Below are 21,745 nucleotides of genomic sequence, written 5' to 3'. Positions count from 1 at the left end.
GCGCGGACGGACCATGGCGGGCAGGCGGCCGCTGGCCTCTCGGGTGCGGGCTCCGCCGAGGGACAGCGCGGGCGCGCGGCTTCGGACGCGGAACGGGAACGCGGCGGGGGAACGGCACAGGGGTCGCGGCGGCCGAACCACTGCGGCGAGCGGGGGAGACGGCGCGGACCAACGTCGCGGAGCGGGGGGGGGGGGCAATGGAGCGGACCAACCGCGCGGAGCGGGGGGGACGGAAGAGACCAACATCATGGAGGGAGGGGAACACAACACGGGACAGAGCAGACCAACGTCACGGAGCGGGGGCGGCACGGCGGACTGACGTCACGGGGTGGGGGGACGGAGCGGACCAACGCCGAGGTGGCAGGGGAGCCCGGCGCGAGGGGTGTGACCGGAGCATACCAAGAAGGTCAGGGAGAGACGGCGTTCAGGTGCACCTGTTCAGGGCGAGCGGGCCTTGGAAGAAACCAAAGGTGTGGGGAGAGTTGTGCACAGGGTTGAGGCTACGCCAGAACCGGGAACCAACCAATAGACCAAGGGGTGCAGGGACGTGGTGACGTGACAGAGTGGAGAAGGGACTATAACTCCCATCAGGCCCCGCGAGGTCCCCTCCGGTTCTAGTCGCGCCCACTGCCCCTTGCCCACTGCAGTTGCAACGCTGTTCTCCCCGGTTCCTTGATTCCTGCTTTCAACCGAAAGGACTTAATAGTGGTCCTGCATTATTTCCTACTTCAGTCTCTTTCTCAAAGGTGGCAGTATCCGACTTCAGAGTGGCTAAAGACCAGATGAGCTTAATGTTGTGGTTGGCATGGTAACCACCCAACTGACTGGGTCTCATATAGCCCAGACTGTCTTCGAACCCCCAGCCTACTTTGCAAGTGCTGGGTCTGCAGGTGTGGATCGCCACGCCTGGCTGTTTCCCTGGCTTTAAGCTTTCCCTGACCTCTTTTAAAAAGAGAACCAAGGGGCTGGAGAGATGCTCAGCGGTTAGAGCACTGGCTGCTCTTTAGGAGACTGGGTTCGAGCCCCAGCACCCACATGGCAGCTGTTCCAGGGGATCAGACGCTCTCTTCTTACCTCTGCAGGGATTACACGACATGGTGCACTTACACATGCAGGCAAAATACGAGTACACATAAAATGCACAAAAAAAGTTTGGAGAATCGAGGCATGGTGTCAGACACGGGGTAATCCCAACACTCAAGCGGTGAGGTGAGGGACGACGATCAGGACCTGTTCCAGCTGGTCCTCTGCTACCTCGTGAAGACCTACCGCTACAGCAACAATAAATCCTGGCAGGGCCTGTCGGTTTTTAATTTTGCTCCTTTAAATTTTCAATTACATTTATTGTTACCCTCCCTCTGTGTGCGTGCGTGTGTGTGTGTGTGTGTGTGTGTGTGTGTGTGTGTACCACAGAGCATGTCAGAGGAGAGTGTTAGTTCTCACCTTCCACCATGTTGGCCCCAAGAATGGAACTCAGGTTGTCAAGCCGCAGGTCCCTTTACCTGCTGACCCATCGCACCGGCCCTGTTGCTATTTTTTGTTTTGTTTTGTTGGTTTTTTCAGCTGTAGCCCCGGCTGGCCTGGAACTCGCTATGTAGACCAGCCTGTCCACAATCTCACAGAGCTCCGTCTGCCTCTGCCTCCCCAAGCGCTGGGAATAAAGAGTGCCACCATGCCCAGCTGTTACTGTTTTTAGGAGAGATGGCTCAATGGTTAAGAACACTGGCTGTTCTTGCAGAAGACCGCGGTTCGAATCCCAGCACCCACATGGCAGCTAACAACTGCCCGTAACTCCAGTTCCAGGGGATCCAACAGCCTCTTCTATCCTCCATGGTCATTGCACAACACGGGTGCACTTACCTACATGCAGGTAATACACGAATACACATAAATTTTTTTTTAAATGGTCACGCTCCTTAACTAGGCTGCATAGCCTGGGTCATCCTACTTCAGCTGTTTTGAGTGCTGGGATCACAGGTGTACACCACAGCTAGCCAAAAGCTGCCTCATTTGAGATGTTCACTACCCATGTAGACACCTGGTGGGCATGGTAGTACACTTGCACTTATAGTCCCAGCACTCTAAGGCTGAGGACAGCCTGGGCTACATGGTGAGACCATCTCAAAATCTAAAAGGCAGGGGGACCAGTGAGATGGCTCAGTGGGTAAAAGCCCTTGCTGCCCAAGCCTGACAACCTGACTTCAATCTTTGGAACCCCCAGACGGCACAAACTGTCAAAAGTTGTCCTCTCACCTCCACATGTCATGTCACTCACCCGCATCTGAGCCCTAGTGAGGAGGCCCAGCCTCCATCTTGCCACATTTCCTACATCTCTCCATTCACATTGGTGGTCCAAGTCCTCAGTGTGTCTTCTAACCAGTCACCTGTTACTAATCAGAACCCTTAAACGGGGGGCTGGAGAGATGGCTTAGCAATTAAGAGCACTTGCTATTTAGGCAGAGGACCCAAGTTTGGTTCCCAACACCCACATGGCTGCTCACAACTGCCTGTAATTCCAGCTCCAGGGGCTCCGACACTCCCTTCTGGTCTCTGAGGGAACTGCATTCACATGCACACATACACACACACACACACACACACACACACACACACACAGATTTTCTTTTAAATCCTTGGAGCTGGGTATGGTGGTGCATACCTTTGATCCCAGCACTCAGGAGGCCAAGGCAGGTGGATCTCCATGAGATCAAGCCTAGCCTCGTCTACATAGCGAGTTCTAGGCCAGATGAGGATACAGGGAGACCCCCCCTTCTCAGAAAAAAACAATTCTTAGAAAAGGAATATTTCTCAGATGAGCTCAGGACCTAAACTTACTGAAATTTTCAGGTCAGCCCACAATCCGTAAGGATGGCGATCTTACCATTCCTCCCTCATCTTGGAGGGCACTGTGGATAGAGAACCTAAGACCTTGTACATGCAGTTCAAGTGCTCCACCACTGAACCACCCCCAGCCCCTCACTGGGAGATCCTAGGCAGGGGCTCTACCACTCAGCCACATCCCCAGACTGGGACCTGATTTTCTGAGTGTCTGGGGCAGGAGGAACAAAGTGAACAAACTCCCTTTTTCTTCTACTAACACAGTGGCTCACTACATGGCCCTGGCTGACCTGAAACTCACTACATAGCCCTGGCTGGCCTGGAACTCACTACATGGCCCTGGCTGACCTGAAACTCACTACATAGCCCTGGCTGGCCTGGAACTAACTATGTAGACCAGGCTGGCCTCAATCTCACAGAGATCCACCTGCCTCTGCCTCCCAAGTGCTGGAATGCTGAGATTAAAGGCATTAAGGTATAAGCCACTTTTTTTTTTTCTTTAAGTTTCTTTGAGACAGGGTCTCCCTGTAGCCAAAACTCACTATGTAGACCAGACTGGTCTGGAACTTACAGAGATCCACCTGCCTCTACCTACCAAGTTCTGGGACTAAAGGCGTGTGCCACCACACCCAGCCCAGGGTGTCCTTTCACTTTTGAGACAGCCCAGGGGAACCTGGAACTCAGTCCTCCTGGCTCAGCCTCCCCAGTGCTGTGACTCTGGAAGGAGCTGTCACGCCTGAGACTTACTTTCTGTCCCACACATCTTGGCACTTTCTTTCTGAAACTTGGATGTGTGCACCTCAGTACTTTAGGCCAAGAAAGCATGTTTTAGGAACCTTGCATATCTTGAAGATGTTCCCTATTGCTGCCTTCGGTGTCTTTTTCAGGTGTGGGGAGTGGCCATTTTTGAAGAACCCACCCACCCATGACAGGTTGCAGTGGTCAATGTTGGCATTTCATGCTGGGTGAGTACTCTAACTTACCCACTACAGTCCCAGCCTTTTTGGTTTTTGTGTGTATGAGTATACACTGCGTGTAGGAAGGTGCAGCCATCTTGTGCAATGCCTGCAGAGGTCAGAAAAGGGCATTGGATCCCCTGGAAACTAGAGTTACCGACAGTTGTTAGTCTCCATGTGGGTGCTAGGAACCAAACCCAGATCCCCCACAAGAGCAGCCAGTTGAGTGCTCTTAGCCTCAAAGCTAGCTCTCCAGCCCATGTTTTGAGACAAGGTCTTACAATGTATCCGTCTGGGCTGGTCCATAATTTGCGTTGCTCCTACCCTTCCTAAGTGCTGGGCCTATACCCACCAGTGTCCCACCTGGCTGTTCTTGCTGACTTTTCTATGCTCCACTCCTCCCTGGCCTGCTCCGCTGGCATTGTGGACAATTTGGTCATACTGTGCTTTAAGAGTGCGTTTTGTTCAGTGACCACAGTTCCCAGCTCTGTGTGGAAGACCGTGTGCTGGCCCACAAAGTTTATTCCTTACGACAGTCCTTAGGGACGGATACCCCATTTCTGCTCACTGCTTTATGAGTTCAGCACCACAGGGATGCCCTCGCTGGGTGGGCGCTGTCTCACCTGAGTGCAGTGTGGTCAGGTTAGGACAGTCCTTGTGTTTTAACAGGGCACCAGTCTGGACACTTTGGGGAAGGCTGGGTGGCAGTGCTGTGGATGGATCCTGGGGCGGCACACCTGCGAGGCAGGCACTCTCCTGCCCGCTCTCACTCCCAACCCTCCATCACTCTAGGTCCAGACTGGCCTTGAACTCACTCAGTAGCCAGGGCAGGGCAGGCCCCAAGCTTCCCACCCTCCTACCTTAGCCTCCTGGGTAGCTGGGATCAGAGGCGTGCACCAAAACCAACCTTTGTTCTGGAGTCTCTGCGGGAACTTGTGCCCACACCTCCTTTTGGCTACCACCAGATCCTCCTCTCAGGATACCTGCCAGCTTCTCTCACTCCCCGCCCATCCCTCATGCCCAGGTCTCCCTCGGGGTGTGTCCTGCTTGTGGACTCTTCTCACAGAGGTGGAGGCACAAAATGATGGCCTGAGGCCTCCTGAGCCCCACAGTAGGTTTTGTTTGGTCCTTGCAGCAGCAGTGTGCTCTGGGCTTTGAAGGCCTCCAGGCAGGGTCAGCATTCTCCAGGTTCGCCACAGTCCCCAGCATTCTGTGGTACCTGCCCGGTCCCTGCAGCGAGGACTGGCAGCACCCACCACATCTGCTACCTGGCCACACCACCAGCTCCATCTTCGGCTGCCACTGTGGTCCCCTGCTCTGCTTTTCATTTTGTGAGAACCACCCAGGAGAGGGGCCTCGTGGGACAGGACTCACGGCCCCTAGGGCCTGGGGCAGAGGCACATATGCCTACAGGGGCCAGGCGGGTCACAAATGGGTGGACTAGTCAGGTAGAAGAAAGCCCATGGCCAGAGGCATAATCAAATTGGATCTTTACTGAGCTAAGGTGAACGCACGGAACAGAACACAAACATGATACTGGAGCGTATGCTTTAAATTCAAAATTGAAAAAATACAAATTGAAAAATAGAAGTATTAAAATTTTTCTCATAATTCTCTTGCTCCTTTCTTGGAGGCCAGGAGGTCGGCATCTGCTCTTCTAATCCAGATGTCAGTGCCAGGTGGGGGGACATGTGCACGAGAATCCGACTCTTGAATCTTTAAAGGAGCTTCTGATTCAGGGGTGTAACGGAAAAGTGACTGCTGACAAGTGGGCAGCCCCAGCCCCCGGGACCCTCCTACAGTGGTCTCAAGACCTCGCCAGCATCTTGGGGCACCACAACTCAGGCTGGGCTCTGTGTTCACACCACCAGCAACGGCAAACTGGCCAGTGTCCGTTCAGGTTCAAGTTGGTGTGGGGACCTCGGGGGACTTGGTCTTGGGTCTCACAGTGTAGGTGACCGGTCCTGGCTGCCTCTCATTTCTGGGAAGCAAAGAAAAGCAGTCTGTTCTCCCTCACCTGCGGCTCAGGTGCCAGGACCCATCATACATTCAGGAGCTGTTTGCGAACTTCCCTACAAAGATGGATTCAGTGTTCAGAAGGGTAGAGTCTGACCTCCAGGAAACCGGGACGTGGCTCTGCAGGTCTGAAACGAACCAAGCGGCTCCCTAGGTCCACCACCATCAGCTCCCTAGGCTCCAGCTCAGGAAAGCCAGTGTCAAGTCGTCGGGGTGTCAGAGCTATCAGATTCCTGGTGACTGAGGCTGGGATCTGACCCTTGTCCTCTCCAAACACTGCCACTTCGGATCGAGGTATGGGGACAGCCCCATGGCGGATCGTCAGATTGCCGCCACGACGGACTGTAGTTGTGCTTATGAATTCTGAGGTGTGCATACACAAAAGCAAGCCACTTGCCAGGGTCCAGCCGACCTGGCACCACCTTGCAGGCTTCCTTGGTCACCACAAATAAAGCTAACCTCGTGTTCCGAGTTTCTGCGCAGCCATGGAAGGGCCGCAACTGATTCAACTCAGGCAACTGGACCCGTGAGGCCTCCGACTCCTGCGATTCAAATGCCCATCAGACTCGGAGGATGGCCTCACAGACACGATTCAAACACCCATCAGACTCCGAGGACGGCCTCACAGACGCGATTCAAACGCCCATTAGACTCAGAGGACAGCCTCAGAGACGCGATTCAAACTCCCATCAGACTCGGAGGACGGCCTCACAGACGGAGGACGGCCTCACAAACGCGATTCAAACGCCCATCAGACTCGGAGGACGGCCTCACAGACGCGATTCAAATGCCCATCAGACCCAGAGGATGGCCTCACAGACGCCGGCCTGCTCAAGATGCACGCTGTGCTGTGAGGCAAGATCAGGACTCTCGCCATCATCCTCCACCCCTTGGCTCCTACTCGAGGCTCTGCAGGGCCTTGCTGGCCTTGAGGCCCTTCTTCAGCTCCTCCAGGAGCGCATCCCGGCGCTGCTCCGTGTACTGGTTGTAGCTCTTACTGTGCTGGGACTGGTAGTGGCGTTTCAGGTTGTACTCTTTCAACACTGACACGTTCTTTTTGCATATTAAGCACGTAGGCACGCTCTTCACCTCCACAAAGAAATAGTCTCGCTCCCACTTTTCTCGAAACACACGGCCCTCTGCTTGTCTCTTTCGTTTGGCCGCTTTTGAAGGAGACATGGGTACAAGAAAGATTTCACTGTTCTCTGAATGCTACCACAAAACCACCACAGTGCCAGCCCGGTAAGTCCCCACCAAACCCCCCCCGTGGCAGGCCCGGGAGCGGGGGCGGGTCGCGGGCCCCGGGGGGGGGGGGGGGGGGGGCAAGAGGGAGTGGTGGGGACGGTGGCGAACCAGAGAGCACGAGCCCCACTGACCGGGCAGCCCCAGCCACTACTGCCAAGCAGGAGGCTGGGCCCAAGGTAGTCAGGTCGTCCAACATGTCAAGAGCTGCCAAGACTACAGACTGTGTGTGTGTGTGTGTGTAGGAAAACTTTACTGAGTTTTACAACTAACTGGTGGGAAAAGTGCCACATGCTAACACATGGGAGACCAAACAAAATTCCTCCGCAGTGGCCCAGAGGCCACCAGACTGCAGCCTCTCTCCTCAGGTAAGTGGTGACCGTATGCATTAACCAGCTTCCCAAACCAGGCCAGTGGTGGTCCGAGAGTGGACCACGCTCAGAACAACATGAGTCTGTGTGACTGACAACTTGCTCATCTCCAGGAGAGACCACCTGCCCATAAGCCTCCAGGACACCCCAAAGAGCAGGGGCTACCCACATCATGGACACCTCCAACTGGAACCTGGTGCCTCTGTTCCTATGGCTCCAAGTCCCCTGGGGACATCCTGAGCCAATGTGTCACCTGGGTGTCCCACCCATGGCCTCGCTTCCCAGCCTACCATGCTCCTCGGCACTCTAGAGCCCAGAGGGGCCTTTCAGATACCAGGCTGGCCCAGGCCTGCCCCACTGGCAGCCTCTGTGGTCCTGTACCCCCACAACAAACCTCAAAGTCTGGTATCTGAGATCCCACCCCCACCCCCCGAGTTCTGGCTCCTGGTCAGCGTCAGCTCTGCTATTTAATGCTCACGTTCTAGAAGCATCCACCTCCTGGCCCTGTGTGGCCCTCTCTGTGGCTTTGGCTCTCTGTGCCTGGGTCCCCCTGAGCCACTAAATGGCCCCAGACTGCTGTTTCTTTCCAGGCTCCAGAACCCTGGCTGGTCGGATTGAGTTCCTGGCTCTGCAACCCACAGAGTGCATGTGACCTCCATGCTACCTGCCCCACCTGTCTCAGCGTCTCCTAGGACCAGGTCACAGGCTGCCGCAGACTCGCCATGGCCCGGTATCACCCAGCCAGGGCCCTGGGGAGTCTGCAAGGTGAGAGCCAGGACAGAGCCGTCTCCCTCTCCTGCCCAGTCCTGGGGGACGTCAGTGATGGGAGCCGGGCATGTGTTCAAAGGAACTTTATTGGGGTGGGTTCAGATGAGGTCCATGAGGATGTCGTCCTCCATGACGCTGGGCTGCAGGCCCGGCTGGGGAACCGGGCCCCGGGGACCCCCGCTCAGCAGCATCTGACCTGGGGGGCAGTGGGAAGGGACTGCATCTCCCAGTGGTCCCTGGGACCATGGAGGGCTCTGGGCCTGATCATCCCTGTTCTGGGAACCCCAGGTACTCAGGTTTCTAGGAGGTTCCAGGGGCTATCAGAGGTCCTGAGCCCACCTGGATGCAGACTTTCCCATGAACCTTTGGGAGCCCCTTCCCCCCACATGCTTCATTGTCACTAAGACATCTTCCAGCACCCCAGGATGTAAGGATTGTGGGAACTTCTCACCCACTGGGGCTATGCTCCTACACTGAGCTTGCCCATGACCGTCTTAGCCCCCAAGGGCTACAGGAGGCCCTTTGGTCTTGGGGTCCTTGCGCAGTCACTGCAGGGAACCCAGTTCAGACCCCTCCCCTCCCCTGGAGCTCCCTTACCTGGCAGTGGAGCCCGTTGGGGAAGCTGGGCAGGCCAGGACTGGGCTGGCGGTGGGTGTAGGAGCGGTGGCCCCAACTGGGGCTGCCCCAGATTCTGATGTGGCGGGGGCAGCAGCGTAGGAGCCCCTGGAGGCTGCAGGTGGTGGAGAGAGGCCTGGGGTGGGGGCACTCCAGTCTGGGGCTGAGGGACATAGAGAGTGGCTGAGGCCCCAGCAGGCTGCTTGGAACCCACAGCTGTGCTCCAGGGAGGACTTCCTTAGCACACCTGCTTGGGAGCCCAATCCAGCCCACCTCCTCAGATGAGAAGCCATAGTCCCTGCTGCCCCATCCCCAAGTCTCACCGGTGGTGGGTTGAGGAGGAGGCTTCGAAGCTGGGGGTTAGCCCCAGGGTTCTGGGGCCGAAGGATGGGTCCAGGGGGAGGTGGGCCTGGGGCTGCTCCAGGAGGACCCTGGGGTGCTCCTGTGGGGGCCTGGGTGGTACCTTGGGGCTGAGGCTGCCCTGTGGCCCCAGAGGCTCCCACAGTGCCCTGAGGCTGGGGCTGTGGTGCTCGGAGTTGGAGCTGGGGGGGAGAACGGGTGAGAGAGGATGGCGGGAGCCGCAGGCATCACTGACCCCACCCGACCCCAGCCCGGTCCTCACTAGATTCTGCGGAGGCCTCGCTTGGTCCTCCAAAATGGGGCCCAGGCCTGGAGGTGCCTGCTGTCCCATCTGCATGGGGACAGAGAGGACAGTCAGTGAGGAGAGGAAGACCTGGAGCGCAGGGGGCCAGGAACATTTCACACCCACTACAACTAATCACACCCTCCCCGGCTGAAAGGTGGCCGGTCTTGTGTTGGGGACTCTGCACATGGTGCTCAGGAATTTATTTCGGTTTTTTAAGACAAGGTCTCTCTGTAGCCCCAGTTGGTCTGGAACTCATGTAGACCAGGCTGACCTAGATCAAGGAGATCCACCTGCCTCAGCTCAAAAGTGCTGGGATTAAAGGGGTGAGTCACCCACCCAGCCACAAGGGCTGTTTTGAGAACAAAATGGTACTAGAGACAGGAAGTACCCACCAGGGGTGACCTGGGGGGCTCCAGAGGATGCCCCGCTTGCTGCTGCACCCCCCTCCCCCTGCTGCGCTCACCCCTCGCTGCTGCTCCAGCTTCTGCTGCTGCACCTGCTTGTGGTTGGTGATGACCTGACGAATGCCGTTCACAAAGCCACTCTGGTCGTAGGGAATGAGGCCCATGAAGATCTTCTTCTTGGACGAGTACAGGAGCATAAGCACACGCACCTCACACGGGGCGGTGTGTGGGAAGTGCACGCAGCCCGCCTGCAGACAGGGGCTCTTCAGAACCAGTGTGCCGAGGACAGGACACAACACTTCGTTCTAGAACATTCTAGGCCATCCCTCGAGCAATCTGGACTAAGTGGAACAGAGCAAGTCTGCTCTGCTGCTGCCCCATGACAGAAAGCAGGAGGTGCGGACTGGGGGCCAGCACAGCAAGAAGGTGGCACTCCCAAGTGCAGAGAGAGGGAAAGACGGGGGAGGGGAGGGATGGGAATTGGGGGGGACAAGGGACGAGTGGAGAGGGAGAAATGAGGGACAGGAGAGACATGAAGAGGGAGCCTGACCACGGTGAGCCTGTCAAAGCAACTCCAAGGTCTCATCTCCACCCAGTATTAGGCTGCCTGCCCAAAGGATGCTAGGTAGGACTCAGCAGGCAGGCAAACTCAGGAGACCTTCAGAGATAGCCACACTCCCTGCCACTGTGTCTGCAGGGTGGACCCTACAGGTGGCTGAGACCTCAGGCCTGCACTACACGGGGAGTTCTGCTGAGGCTGTCGGAGCCAGACAGCCCTTTCAGGAGGTGGTCATCCACAGAACGCTTGAGCACTCTGGCTTTTGGCTACTTGGGTCTAGTTCTCAGGGCTCAAGTTCCCTCAGCCTGACAGGTGGTACCCATCACTACACAGCCCTCACCTGTTCACAGCCCAGCACAGGGCAGCACCACTCAGGCCCAGTGTGCTGCCGAGTGCCCCCTCTTGCACAATGAGGCTTGGCCTGGTGGCCCAGCTGTGGCCCAGCCAGGAGGCCTGGCCTGCATCTGGAACAGATCCCCATTTCCTAAAGGAACCACAGAGCTGCTGCCTCCTCCCCAGCCTACAGAAGCTGTGGGGGCCATCTTGTGTCTATAAGAGGCCTGGGCCCAGATTTCACCCAGCTCCCCTCTAGATCCTGTTACATGTCAACGTCAGTTCCTGCAACGTTGAGAACGTGGCAGCATCACAAGAATGCCCAACAAGAGGGTGGGCCATAGCCAGGCAGGGCCAGCTGAGCCGCCACTCAGCAGCCCAGGCGAGCAAGATTCCTGCCCACAGCCTAACAACCAGGTGCTGCAGCACCAAAGTGCTCACCCTCGAACCACAGACCCTCAGGAAAGAACAGGTGCAGCCAAGAGCAGCAATGAGTGAAGTGTCCAAGGGGACCAGAGGACTGGCTGCCTTCCTAGGGAGAACTTCCAAGGGAGTTCCGAGAGGCCAAGGACAGAGTCATGGGCCTGTTCTCTTGCAGAGGCACCCGTGTACTCCCAAACCCAAGGTCCCCACTGGCACTGGGAAGGGTAAAGTGATGTGGAAGAAGTTAGATGGGTCTTGAGGGTAGGCTGAACCCAGCATGGTTGAGTCCTGGTAAGAACAGGTACCATAAGGGGCCAGGCAGCTCAGCATGTGCCTGGATCCAGCCTCGGGCCAAAGCAGAAGGGCCTTCAGGTGCAGGCCAGCTTGACCCACACAGCAAGACAATCTCAAAGCAACTAAAAGAGCAGCAGAGCGTGGGGCATAAGTGGCAGAACGCCAGGGTGAGCCAGCCTCCAGCTCCAGCCCCAGCACCTTGATGAAAGGGAAGAACGGGTCCTGGGGCTCAGGCGCCCAGGAGTCCCCAGGTCAGCAGAAGCCAGAGCCCGCCCAGTGCCCGCCACTCACGAAGCCATTGCCCATGATGCGATAGAGCCCTTTGAGGGACTCCAGGTCCTTGTTGGTGAAGTGGAACTGGACCATCCTCGAGTTACGGAACAGCGGGCCCAGGGTTGTCTGGGAAGACATATGGTGTCACTCACACACACACACACACACACACACACACACACACACACACGGGTGTCACATGGGGACATGGGTAGCAAGGGACAAGGGATCAGGAGGGTCAAGTGGCAGTGAGTCTCACCAGCAGTTGCTGTGGGATGAGCTGCATAATCAGCTTCTGGGGCCACTGCTCCGTCTTCCTGAGGGACAAGGCCAGGAGAGGTGCATCAGGAGTGCGTGAGGGGGCCCAGTCTGTCTCCCCACCGACAAGCACACCCGACAACCACATACAGGTTTTCTCCGTGGTTCACATAGACTTGGCAGGGCAAGGACCGTGTCAGCTTGGTGTTGGCATCCACAGAGGCAGGCTTGGGTTTCTGTAAGAAGAGTTGGTGAGGGTTGCCTGCTCCACCTGCTTCACCCCTGCAGCCCCAAAGCCATGCACATCCCCCACTAAAATCCTCACACGCTCCATCTCCCCCACCAACCCCACTCTAGTATCCAAACCCCACCGATATTGGGGGCCTCCTTAATCCTACAATCTACCATCCCCCAAAGGCCACAATCCCTGGGACCCTGTCAGGACTCCAAATCCTTGGCTCTGCTAGTTTTTTGTGTGCATGTGTGTGGTACTGGGGATGGAACCCAGAGCCTTGTGTGTGCTAGGGAAGTGCTCAATCACTGAGCTTTAACCCAGCCCTCTTCTGGGTTTTTATTGCAATATAATCTTCAAAGACCTGCTAATCTGATGCTAGGCCACAAATCCCAGCATTCCTCGAGACTCAACTCCAACTCTTAAGACCCACACCTTATAAAACCTCAAACCCACTCACCTCCTGCCACTCGAGGACCCCACTCCAGGCCAGGAGCTTGTTGGACACCGACTGCTGCCCACCAAGTGCAGAAGCCCCGAGTTGGGCTGGTGAAGGGCCACTTACCCCACCTGGGGCTACGGTGCTGGCCTGCCCGAGGAGGAGGAAGGACAATGGGGGTAGGGCAATGACACACCATCTTGGGGAGGGGTTGTCCTCAGAGTGACAAGACCACAGGGAAGGAGGGCAGGGCAAAGATCCCTTCCTCCACCTCCCCCAGCTGGCCACATCAGGAGCCATCCACACCCACCATGAAGAATAAGGATGCCCCAGCTACAGGAATGTCTGGGCTCAGCCCTCAGTCCTGCTTCAGAACTGTGAAGTGCACCATAACCCTGCATGGGGGAGGAGGGTCCAACAGTGTGAGGTCACCTACCAAGGATGGAGCCCCAGGCTGTGAAGGTGGTGCCAGGCCTGGGCCCGGGGCCACAGTAGAGACTAGGCTAGGCTGGGAAGCAGGAGGTGGCTTGGGGGCTCCAGGAGGCCCAGGGGCCAGTGGGGGCGCTGGGGCCTGGCTGAAAGGGGGGCCTACTCCTGAAGCAGCTTGCTGGAGAGGGTTGATGGGTGAGACTGTGGGAGAGACACAGGTGAGTGGGGAAAAGGGGGTCAGAAAACCCACGAAGTTACCCACCACTCCCCTGGGACTCACAGCGTGGGCCCAGTCCAGCCTTCTGGTTCTTGGCAGCCTCCACAGCATTCTGGGCAGCCACCTGAGCAGCACTCAGGTTCCCAGGGACCTATCACAAGCAGAGGATCATGAATCCCCAGAACTGTGTACCCACAGTCGCATGAGGCAATGATTCAGGAGCTCCCAACTCCACCAGAGAAGCCATTCCCTGCCGGAGGTTTTTCGGCCCTCAGCCCCAAGGCTCCCTTAGGTCCTCCCTGTGAGGCCACAACTCTGCCAGACCCCAGGAGCTGGTCCTTCTGGACAACATCTATACCTGATACTGTGGCGGGACGGGGGGCAGAGCCTGCTGGGGGGCTGCTGAGAGTGTGGTAGCCGAGGCCACAGCAGGAGGTAGAGGAACTGGCTGCTTGGGCTGCATGGGGCCTGCGGCTGAGCTGCCCCCGACTGAATGCAGGAAGGAAGAACCACAGAGGTCCAAGAGAAAGGGTTGGAGGTGAGAGAGGCAAAGATTCAAAATCCACTCAGAGGGTGCCAGAAAACGCCCCCCCTGCCCATTGCACCCAGGCCTCACCGGGCAGCACCAGCCCACGCACTAGCACCATGTGCCTTGGGTCCTGGCTCACATCAGCCGGTGGCTGCAGCGGCTCGAGCAGGGCAGGGGGGGCTGCCTTTTCAAACAGCAGCCGAAGGGCCGGCAGCTTCCGCGGAGACACGATGGAGAAGTGGATCCCACGCTAGAGGGATGAGGGCTCAGTGAGGTGCTGGGACAGCCCCTCCCCTCACTGCTGTGTGCTGGGGTAGCCTGGGCCCTAAGACCACAACTTCAGCAGACTGTGGGGCAGTGGATGGTAAAAATCTAGATTCTGTGGGCTGGAGAGATGGCCCAGAGGTTAAGAGCACTGACTGCTCTTGCAGAAGACCCGGGTTTGATTCCCAGCACCCACATGGTGGCTACAGACCGTCCTTAACTCCAGTTCCAGGGGAATCTGAAGCCCTCTTCTGACCTCCGTGGCACTGCACAACACAGGTGCACTCACATACATGCAGGCAATACACTCATACGCATAAAATAAAAGCTAATAAAATATATTTTTAAAAAAATCTGGCCAGGCGCGGTGGTGCATGCCTGTAGTCCCAGCACTCGGGAGGCAGAGGCAGGTGGATCTCTGTGAGTTCAAGGCCAGCCTGGTCTACACAGTGAGTTCCAAGACAGCTGGGCTACAGGAAGCCCATTTCAAAAAGACACACACAGAAAAAATCTGGATTCTGGGTATGGTTTTAAAAAGCCTAAGTAGGCACAGGTAGGCAGAGGGTTCTCAACTATTCTGTGGTTGAGGTTTCCAGACCCCAGACTCCCCACCATTCTCCCCCACACCTAGGGGTGCAGGCACTCAGCCCCTCACCTCCCCTATCTTCTGCACCAAGCTCTCTGTTGTGCATCCTGAGTACGTGGTGCTCTCCACAGCAGGCAGCAGGTATGGAGGTGAGTTGCAGATAAGCAGACAGACTCGGTGTGTCTGGCCACTGCTGGCGACAAAGACAGGCCATGAAGCAGGCACCACAGGCACCTGGTCCATCAGCAGACTCGGGTCACCTTCCCACGCGGGCAAAAATCCCTTACAGCTGACACCACCAAGGCTCCTGGGGGCTTAAGGCAACCCAAAGTCACCTGCCACAGAGGGAGGCCCTGTGCAGGCACCTACCTGATCAGAAGGCACTGGCCTGCCCTGACCCAACAGGGACCCCTTCCTGGCTCCTAGTCCAGGGTGAGAAGGGGTCACAGGCCCAGCAGGAGGCACTCACATCTGCTCGCGCATCTTCTTGAAGTCATCAAACAGCTGCAGAGCTGTACTGAGGCCTTCTGCAATGAGGCTGCAGCTCTCACCCCCACCGCCCAGGAACCTGCAGGGCAAGGCTGCCAGTCAGATGGTACCTTGCACCTGGGCTGCCCGCTCCCTTCCTGCCCCATCCACAAAAGACAATGTCTTGTGATGGGACACTGTTCTCAGCACTGTGACAGGGTAGCACCAGGCAAGGAAGAAGGATGGAGGAGGGGATCAGAACAAGGTATTAAGGACCGCTGAGTGCCAGTCCGGGTATGACTGACACCCTGACCATCCTCCTGCTGTCCCTTCCTGATAGGCCATCCGCTCCACTTCTTTTGTCTTTTTGAAACAGACTCTTGCTATAGCCCAGGCTGGAACTGAACTCTTGGCAATCCTCCTGCCTCAGCCTCCTAAGTGCTGGGACTCCAGGTGTGTACCTCCTCACCTGGTCACCTGCTCCCAGCCTCCTCCCTGTGCTCTGAAGAGATGTATCCCTGGTGACAGATGAGTCCTGACCCATCAATCACCTTGCTAAACAGGGTCTCTACAGATAATGAGACTGCTGTCGTATGACAAACAGGAAGGTGGCCACAGAGACACACACAGAAGGAAGATGGCGTGCAGACAGGAGGCCACAAGCCAGAGCACCTGGGGCCACCAGCAGCCAAGACAGGCCAGAGGGGAGGCTCCCCCACAGGTTTCAGGGGTAGCCAGGCCCTAGGACCTCCAGAGCTCCTCAATGGCCGCCCAGGACACTCGCCCCAGCACCTCTGCAGCTCTTCTGCCCTGTACAACAGCCATGGACACCTCAACTCCAATGCAGCTGCTGCTGCCACCACTGAGGCACACTTTGCCACAGGGCTCTGCACAGATGCCATAGGCCCTGGCCATGTCCCCCCATGGGAGTTCCAAGCCCTCGTCTCCAGCCCTGTTCACCAGTCTGGTCTATTGGAGAGCTCATGGCTGATGAATGAACAAGTGGCCTCCCAGCAAGCCAAGCCCTGAGCACAGTCCACCCTGGTGCCAGGCCTGCAGAACCATCTTTACCAAGGCTCCCTGCAAGGACACACCCTAAATTCTGGCCTAGGTGGAACCCTAACATCTATCCTGACACACTGCTCAGCATGAAGCCTCCTTGTCTGATGTGTCACAGGTCACATGACCCCATGGCTGTCATACTCCCCACCAGAGGCCCCATGATACCTCACAGGCTTGGGCACTGGGATCCCAGTCACTGGTGTGGACTCCACAATGCAGACCAAGTCACACAGGTTTGGGGCACTGCCTGATGAGCAGTGGCTGGCGGAGCCCAGGCTGCTGCGTCTACTGAGTCCCTCAAGCTCCCGAGGTCTCTTCAGGCCCAGGGGACCCCGGCTCAGACCTACTGCAGCCTCTTCTCACAGGGACTTCAGCCCCTGCCCCCGCCCCAGGCCTTCCTCTTCCCCAGCACTAAGAATTTTTGTTGTTGCTTTTTGTTTTTTGAGACAGGGTCTCAGACGGTTCAAGCTGGTGTCAAACTATGTAAGCGAAGGCTGGCCCTAAACGGATCCTCCCATCTCCACCTCCCAAGTGCTGGAATTACAAGCATATGCCACTACACCTGGCCACAGAAAAAAATGTAAGGCTACAGAGTTGGAGCAGAGCACAGGCCAAGCCAACCCTATATCCAGTGTTGCCCAACTTTCCGCTACTGAAGAGCTTAAACCACTGCTTTCTCAGCCTAAGTGAGTCCTGTCTGCGGCCAGGGGAACGAGGAGCTAGTGAGGACGGACACTGGTATTCCAACAGAAGAGGTGCTTCAGCACTGTGAACGAGCTCCAGGTCGCTCTGCTGCTGTATACGGGAAGATTACCTACTGTCCTGTCAAGTGCTGCAGACAGCATTTCAATTGAAGATGACCTAAACCCAGGCATGGTGGCACATAGCTGTCATCCCAGCATGTGAGAGGCAAAGGACTGGGCTTTGAGGCCAGCCTGGGCTACCTAAGACCCTATCCCATAAGAAACAAACTAAAAAGATAACCTAGAGCTGGGGCTGTAGCTGGGGGCAGGCACAAGGCTCTGGGCTCTATTCCCAATATCACACATACAAGAATAGTAGTTTAAGAGGGAGCATCGACGCTGCCCATTTGCCCACTGTGAGAGTCTGAGCTTGCTTCCTCCCCATGGGACCCTGATACAAGGTACCTTCTATCAGCTCCAAGAGAGTACACCCAACACCACCAACAAAAGGAACCTGACAGTGAGAGCCAGGAGCCAGCTGAAAGAAAACGACTTAAGTATCAAATTTATGATCAATCTTGGCCACAAGTAAACCCAACCACGAAATCAAAACAGTGGCCACGTGGCAAAGGACTGAGCTTCCAAACACAAGGCCCTGGGTTCCATTCCCAGTGCAGCAGGGCCGGTGAGATGGCTCACTGGGCAGAAGGCCTTGCCAGCAAGCCTGACAACTGAGCTCCATCCCTGGAGCCCAGTGGAAAGAGCCAACTCCCACAGGGCACACACGCACAGACTCTTTTTTTTTTCTTTTGGGACAGTGTCTCCCTGTAGCACCAGCTGGCCTGGAACTATGCAGACCAGGCTGGCCTTGAACTCACAGAGATCTGCCTGCCTCTGCCTCCTGAGTGCTGGGATTAAAGGCGTGCGCTACCACACCCAGCCTATGCATGGACTCATAGGCCCACACACACTCACATACACATGCATGCACGCACATGCATTCTCTCCTCTCTCTCTCTCTCTCTCTCTCTCTCTCTCTCTCTCTCTCTCTCTCACACACACACACACACACACACACACACCATGGCCGACAGAGGTCCCTGTATCTGCTAACCTAGAACCTCCATTCACCGCCCTCCACGCCACCCTGAAGTATGATGCCTGTCTGCCCCTTAGGAGTGATGTGAACAGCAATGCTTAGCCAAGCCTGCAGCCTGCTAGCCCACTTGGCCAAGAGCAGCTCCTAGAGCCTACGTCTGCCCATGCCTCAGGGTGTTTGTGCCACAAAGGTCTGAGAGTGAACGGATGGATGAATGGGTAAGTAAAGGAACCACCACACCGTAACTCGATGGGACGACACTCATGGGAAAATGTGTGGGCTGTTTTTTCCTGGTTCTAGGACATGAGGTGTGGGAGAGGAAGACTGGCCCTTGTCAGGCAGCAATCACATCACTCCAGAGCACAAGCAGGGGACAGGAAGTAAAGGTTAGTCTCAGCTACACAGCAAAGTATAACCCAAGCCACAGAGGGGACTCTCCTGGCCCAGCCCCATCCCGAGGACACCACTTGAGTGGACAAGGAGGAAAGAGGGACAGGAGGGGAGCAGCCCAAGCAAGGCCACTTCATAAAGCACACTGTGTGCCCAAGCACCATCACCCCCAAGATAAGATTTTTCCAGTGGGAACAGACCTGTTCCAGCCCTGCCTGGGAGGTCATGGACATGGACTTCAGCCAGTCACAGGACAGTCAAGGAGCAGCTGAAAACACCTGGCAGGGCAGAGGCCGCCAGTGAGGACAGTGTTCCCTGGCTCTGGAAGGGGAGGCTGTGGAGCTGCAGCTGTGCACAGAGGCTCTCACTCATCTTCCAACGCCGGCCTTCCCCAGGGGAGGGGCCTGTCCCTCAGTTCCCATCTGGGTCTTCCTAACAGCCTTGAAGGGGAATTCAAGGGCTAGCTTTCCACACCACCCACTGTACTTCAAAGAACACACATGCACGCATGCCCACGCGCACGTGCGTGCACTAGAACACAGCAAACATTTAACACAAATCTACTTCCCCAAAGCAGGAAGAAGGAGCCACCAGGGATGGACAGCGCTGTTTAAAGAGCCCTGAGCACAACCTGTACTCCACCGGAAAGATCAGCCTGGGAGCCTTCCAACAACCTGGCAGCCTGTGCTGCTGATGTGCAAGACAGGAAATTGGGCAAGAAGAACTAACACTCTCTCACACACTACTGACTGCCCTACAAGGCTGTGAGGCTGTGTGGCCTGCCCATCCTTGCAAGGTTGCCCCTTACCTGGAGCAGAAGAAATGCACCTAGGGAGGTAACAAAGCGACAGCATGTGGTGGTCAACAAGAGGTACAAAGGAAGGCGGATCTGAGTTTCAGGTCAACCAGAGATACAAAGTGAGACCCTGTACACGCGGTGGTGCATACCTTTAAACCCAGCCCTCAGGATGCAGAGGCAGGTGGATCTCTGTGAGATTGAGGCCAGCGAATTTCAGATTTAGCTGGGGCTATAGTAAGACCCTGTCTCAAAAAGGCCAAAAAAAAAAAAAAAAAAAATCAAGGCCAGCCTGACCTACATAGCAAATTCCAGGCCAGCTGGGGCTACAGGGAAACCCTGTCGCAAAAAAAAAAAAAAAAAAAAAAAAAAGCCTTCATGGCTTCCTCTTCGCTCTGTGTTGGCCGCTGGCTCACTCTGGACAGAGCCAGCTGCCAAGCTGGGTGTCAGGCTGCCATATGGGAGGACCTGGTGCCCAAGAGCCAGCAAGGAACGGAGGCCTCTGCCAACAGTCACAGAATGAGCCACCCTGGACGTGGATCTTACAGGCCAGCCAGGCCACGGATGACTGCAGTCCTAAGAGACCCGACCAACCACACAATCCAGCTCTCCGTCCTAAGTTCCTGACTCACAGAGCTGCACAAGGTCACAACTGTCCAGTCTGAAGTTGGGAAACCAGTTATACAGCAAGGGACACCCAACATGACGAAGGACTGACCCAGGCGCTACAGACACCCCTACTTCAGAAAGGAAGGACAGGAGGCACAAAGCAGCCTGGGGATCCGAGGTCAGAGGGCTGTCAGGAACCATGACTCCACCCCAGGCTGCTTGGCCTCAAGTGTGCAAGGTCAACTACCAAATTCAGCCCAAGCCGCATGGTGGCACACACTTGTATTCCCAGTACTCCAGAGTGCACGTAGGAGGACAGGAGATAAAGGTTAGGTTCAGCTACATAGCAAGCACAACCAAGGCACAGAGAGGACTCTACTGGCCCAGCCCAATCTGGAGGACTCCACTTGAGTGGATGAGGAAGAAAGAGGGATAGGAGGGGCAGCCCACGCAGAGCTCAACCGGGCAGACTCTGCTGAGCACAGACGAGCTCACAGTCACCTGGGCTCTCAGTAGGAAAAGCTCCTGCAGGTCAAGCCCAGGCCACAGCTCCCACAGTCCTTCCTAGGGTCCCCAACCTGCCCAAAGTGGAGGAGACGCTCACTTGATGCCATCAAGCCAGGTGACAAACTCATAGGCACTGCTGGTGGGAGCGTGACACTGCACGTAGGACTCCGGAGCGCAGTCCACTGTGTTGAACACCACGAGGCTGTACTGGGTTCCACCATACTGGGAGGGCAGGGCAGGGAAGAACTACTTTTAAAGATGAGGCTTCTGCCCAAGGAAGTGGGCCCCTCAGCTTCTGATGATTTCAGGAAATGCCCAATCCCTCCTCCCCCAGACCCAGGTGCACAGACCCCAGCCCTCCTCCCTCAGACCCAGGTGTGCTGACTCCAATCTCCTCCCCCAGACACCTGGGTCCTCCTGGGGTGCTCTTAACCTCCTCCCTCAGACCCCGAGGTCCTGCTGGCTTCCTCCCCCAGTCCCCGAGGTCCTCCTGGCCTCTCCCAGACCCTGGCCTCCTCCCCCAAACCCCGAGGTCCTGCTACCCTCCTGCCCCAGACCCCGAGGTCCTACTACCCTCCTCCCCCAAAGCCCGAAGTCCTCCTAGCTTCCTCCCCCAAACCCCGAGGTCCCCCTAGCCTCCTCCCCGAGACCCCGAGGTCCCCCATCCTCCACCCCCAGACCCCGAGGTCCCGCTAGCCTACTCCCCGAGACCCCGAGGTCCCCCATCCTCCACCCCCAGACCCCGAGGTCCTCCTAGCCTCCGCCCCCCGACCCCGAGGTCGTCCTAGCCTCCACCCCTAGACCCCGGCCTCCCCACCGCCCCCCGACCCCGGCCGCACACTCACGTCTCCCCCGAAGTCGGTCTCGGCGGGCGGCCCGCCGTTGAAGTACCTGCAAGAACGGAGGAAAGGCGGCGTCGGCCCGGGCCGTGGGGACCTAGGGCGCGGGCGGCGACACGGGCAGACACTCACTCGATAGCGGGGAGCAGGTAATCCTTGCGGAGTCCCTCGAAGTACGGCCCCAAGTTGGCGGTCCCCTCGATCACGAACACCACGTCCGCCACCAGGCCCCCGGCCCGGGCCGGGCCCTCGGACCCGGGGACCATGCCCCGCGCCGCCGCCAGTGCCGCCGCCCCCGCAGCCGCTGCCGGACAAGCCGAAGTGCGCCTGCGCAGTGTACGCAGCCCCGCTGGACGTGGAACAGCCTTCGCTGACGCCTGCCCCGCCATTTTTGTGCGGGGCAGAGGGGCGTGGTGCTTCCAGGCCTAACCTCAGGCACACCCACGCCGAGACGGTCTCCGAAGGGGTGCAGAGAGCTCGGCTGGGGCCCTTTGGAGATCGGCCGGACCTGTGAGCGAGGTATCAAGCGCGAAATAAACGGATAAAACGGCACATCCGGCCGTCATCGTTGAGCTGGACTGGAGTTTCCGACTGGGGGGG

General features: G+C 57.1%; 1 protein-coding gene across 9 annotated transcripts; it reads right to left on the bottom strand.

The window, feature by feature from the left end:
* Positions 1-5,267: 5,267 nt before the first annotated feature.
* Positions 5,268-21,644, bottom strand: Med25 (mediator complex subunit 25). 9 transcript variants are annotated; one of them, XM_029569427.1, is made up of 18 exons: positions 21,278-21,644; positions 21,152-21,197; positions 20,404-20,552; positions 15,162-15,260; positions 14,762-14,885; positions 13,930-14,092; positions 13,672-13,802; positions 13,377-13,464; positions 13,104-13,297; positions 12,689-12,817; positions 12,147-12,232; positions 11,998-12,055; positions 11,757-11,864; positions 9,916-10,104; positions 9,429-9,497; positions 9,130-9,348; positions 8,789-8,969; positions 5,268-6,973 (listed from the first exon to the last, which is right to left on the bottom strand). In XM_029569427.1, exons 1-18 carry the CDS (start codon positions 21,532-21,534, stop codon positions 6,708-6,710), a joined length of 2,556 nt encoding a protein of 851 aa, XP_029425287.1. In that variant the 5' UTR covers positions 21,535-21,644; the 3' UTR covers positions 5,268-6,707. The 9 variants fall into 9 exon arrangements, with proteins under 9 accessions (XP_029425287.1, XP_029425288.1, XP_008843319.2 ...); XM_029569428.1 differs by having other exon boundaries at positions 14,762-14,882; positions 21,278-21,641; XM_008845097.3 differs by having other exon boundaries at positions 20,404-20,528; positions 21,278-21,638.
* Positions 21,645-21,745: the final 101 nt, after the last annotated feature.

This window comes from Nannospalax galili, unplaced genomic scaffold, assembly GCF_000622305.1.
Source record: "Nannospalax galili isolate Female #2095 unplaced genomic scaffold, S.galili_v1.0 scaffold960, whole genome shotgun sequence".
NCBI classification, from domain to species: Eukaryota; Metazoa; Chordata; class Mammalia; order Rodentia; family Spalacidae; genus Nannospalax; species Nannospalax galili.
The sequence above is the reverse complement of the archived record's forward strand: the minus strand, read 5'-3'. Positions and strand labels throughout refer to the sequence as shown.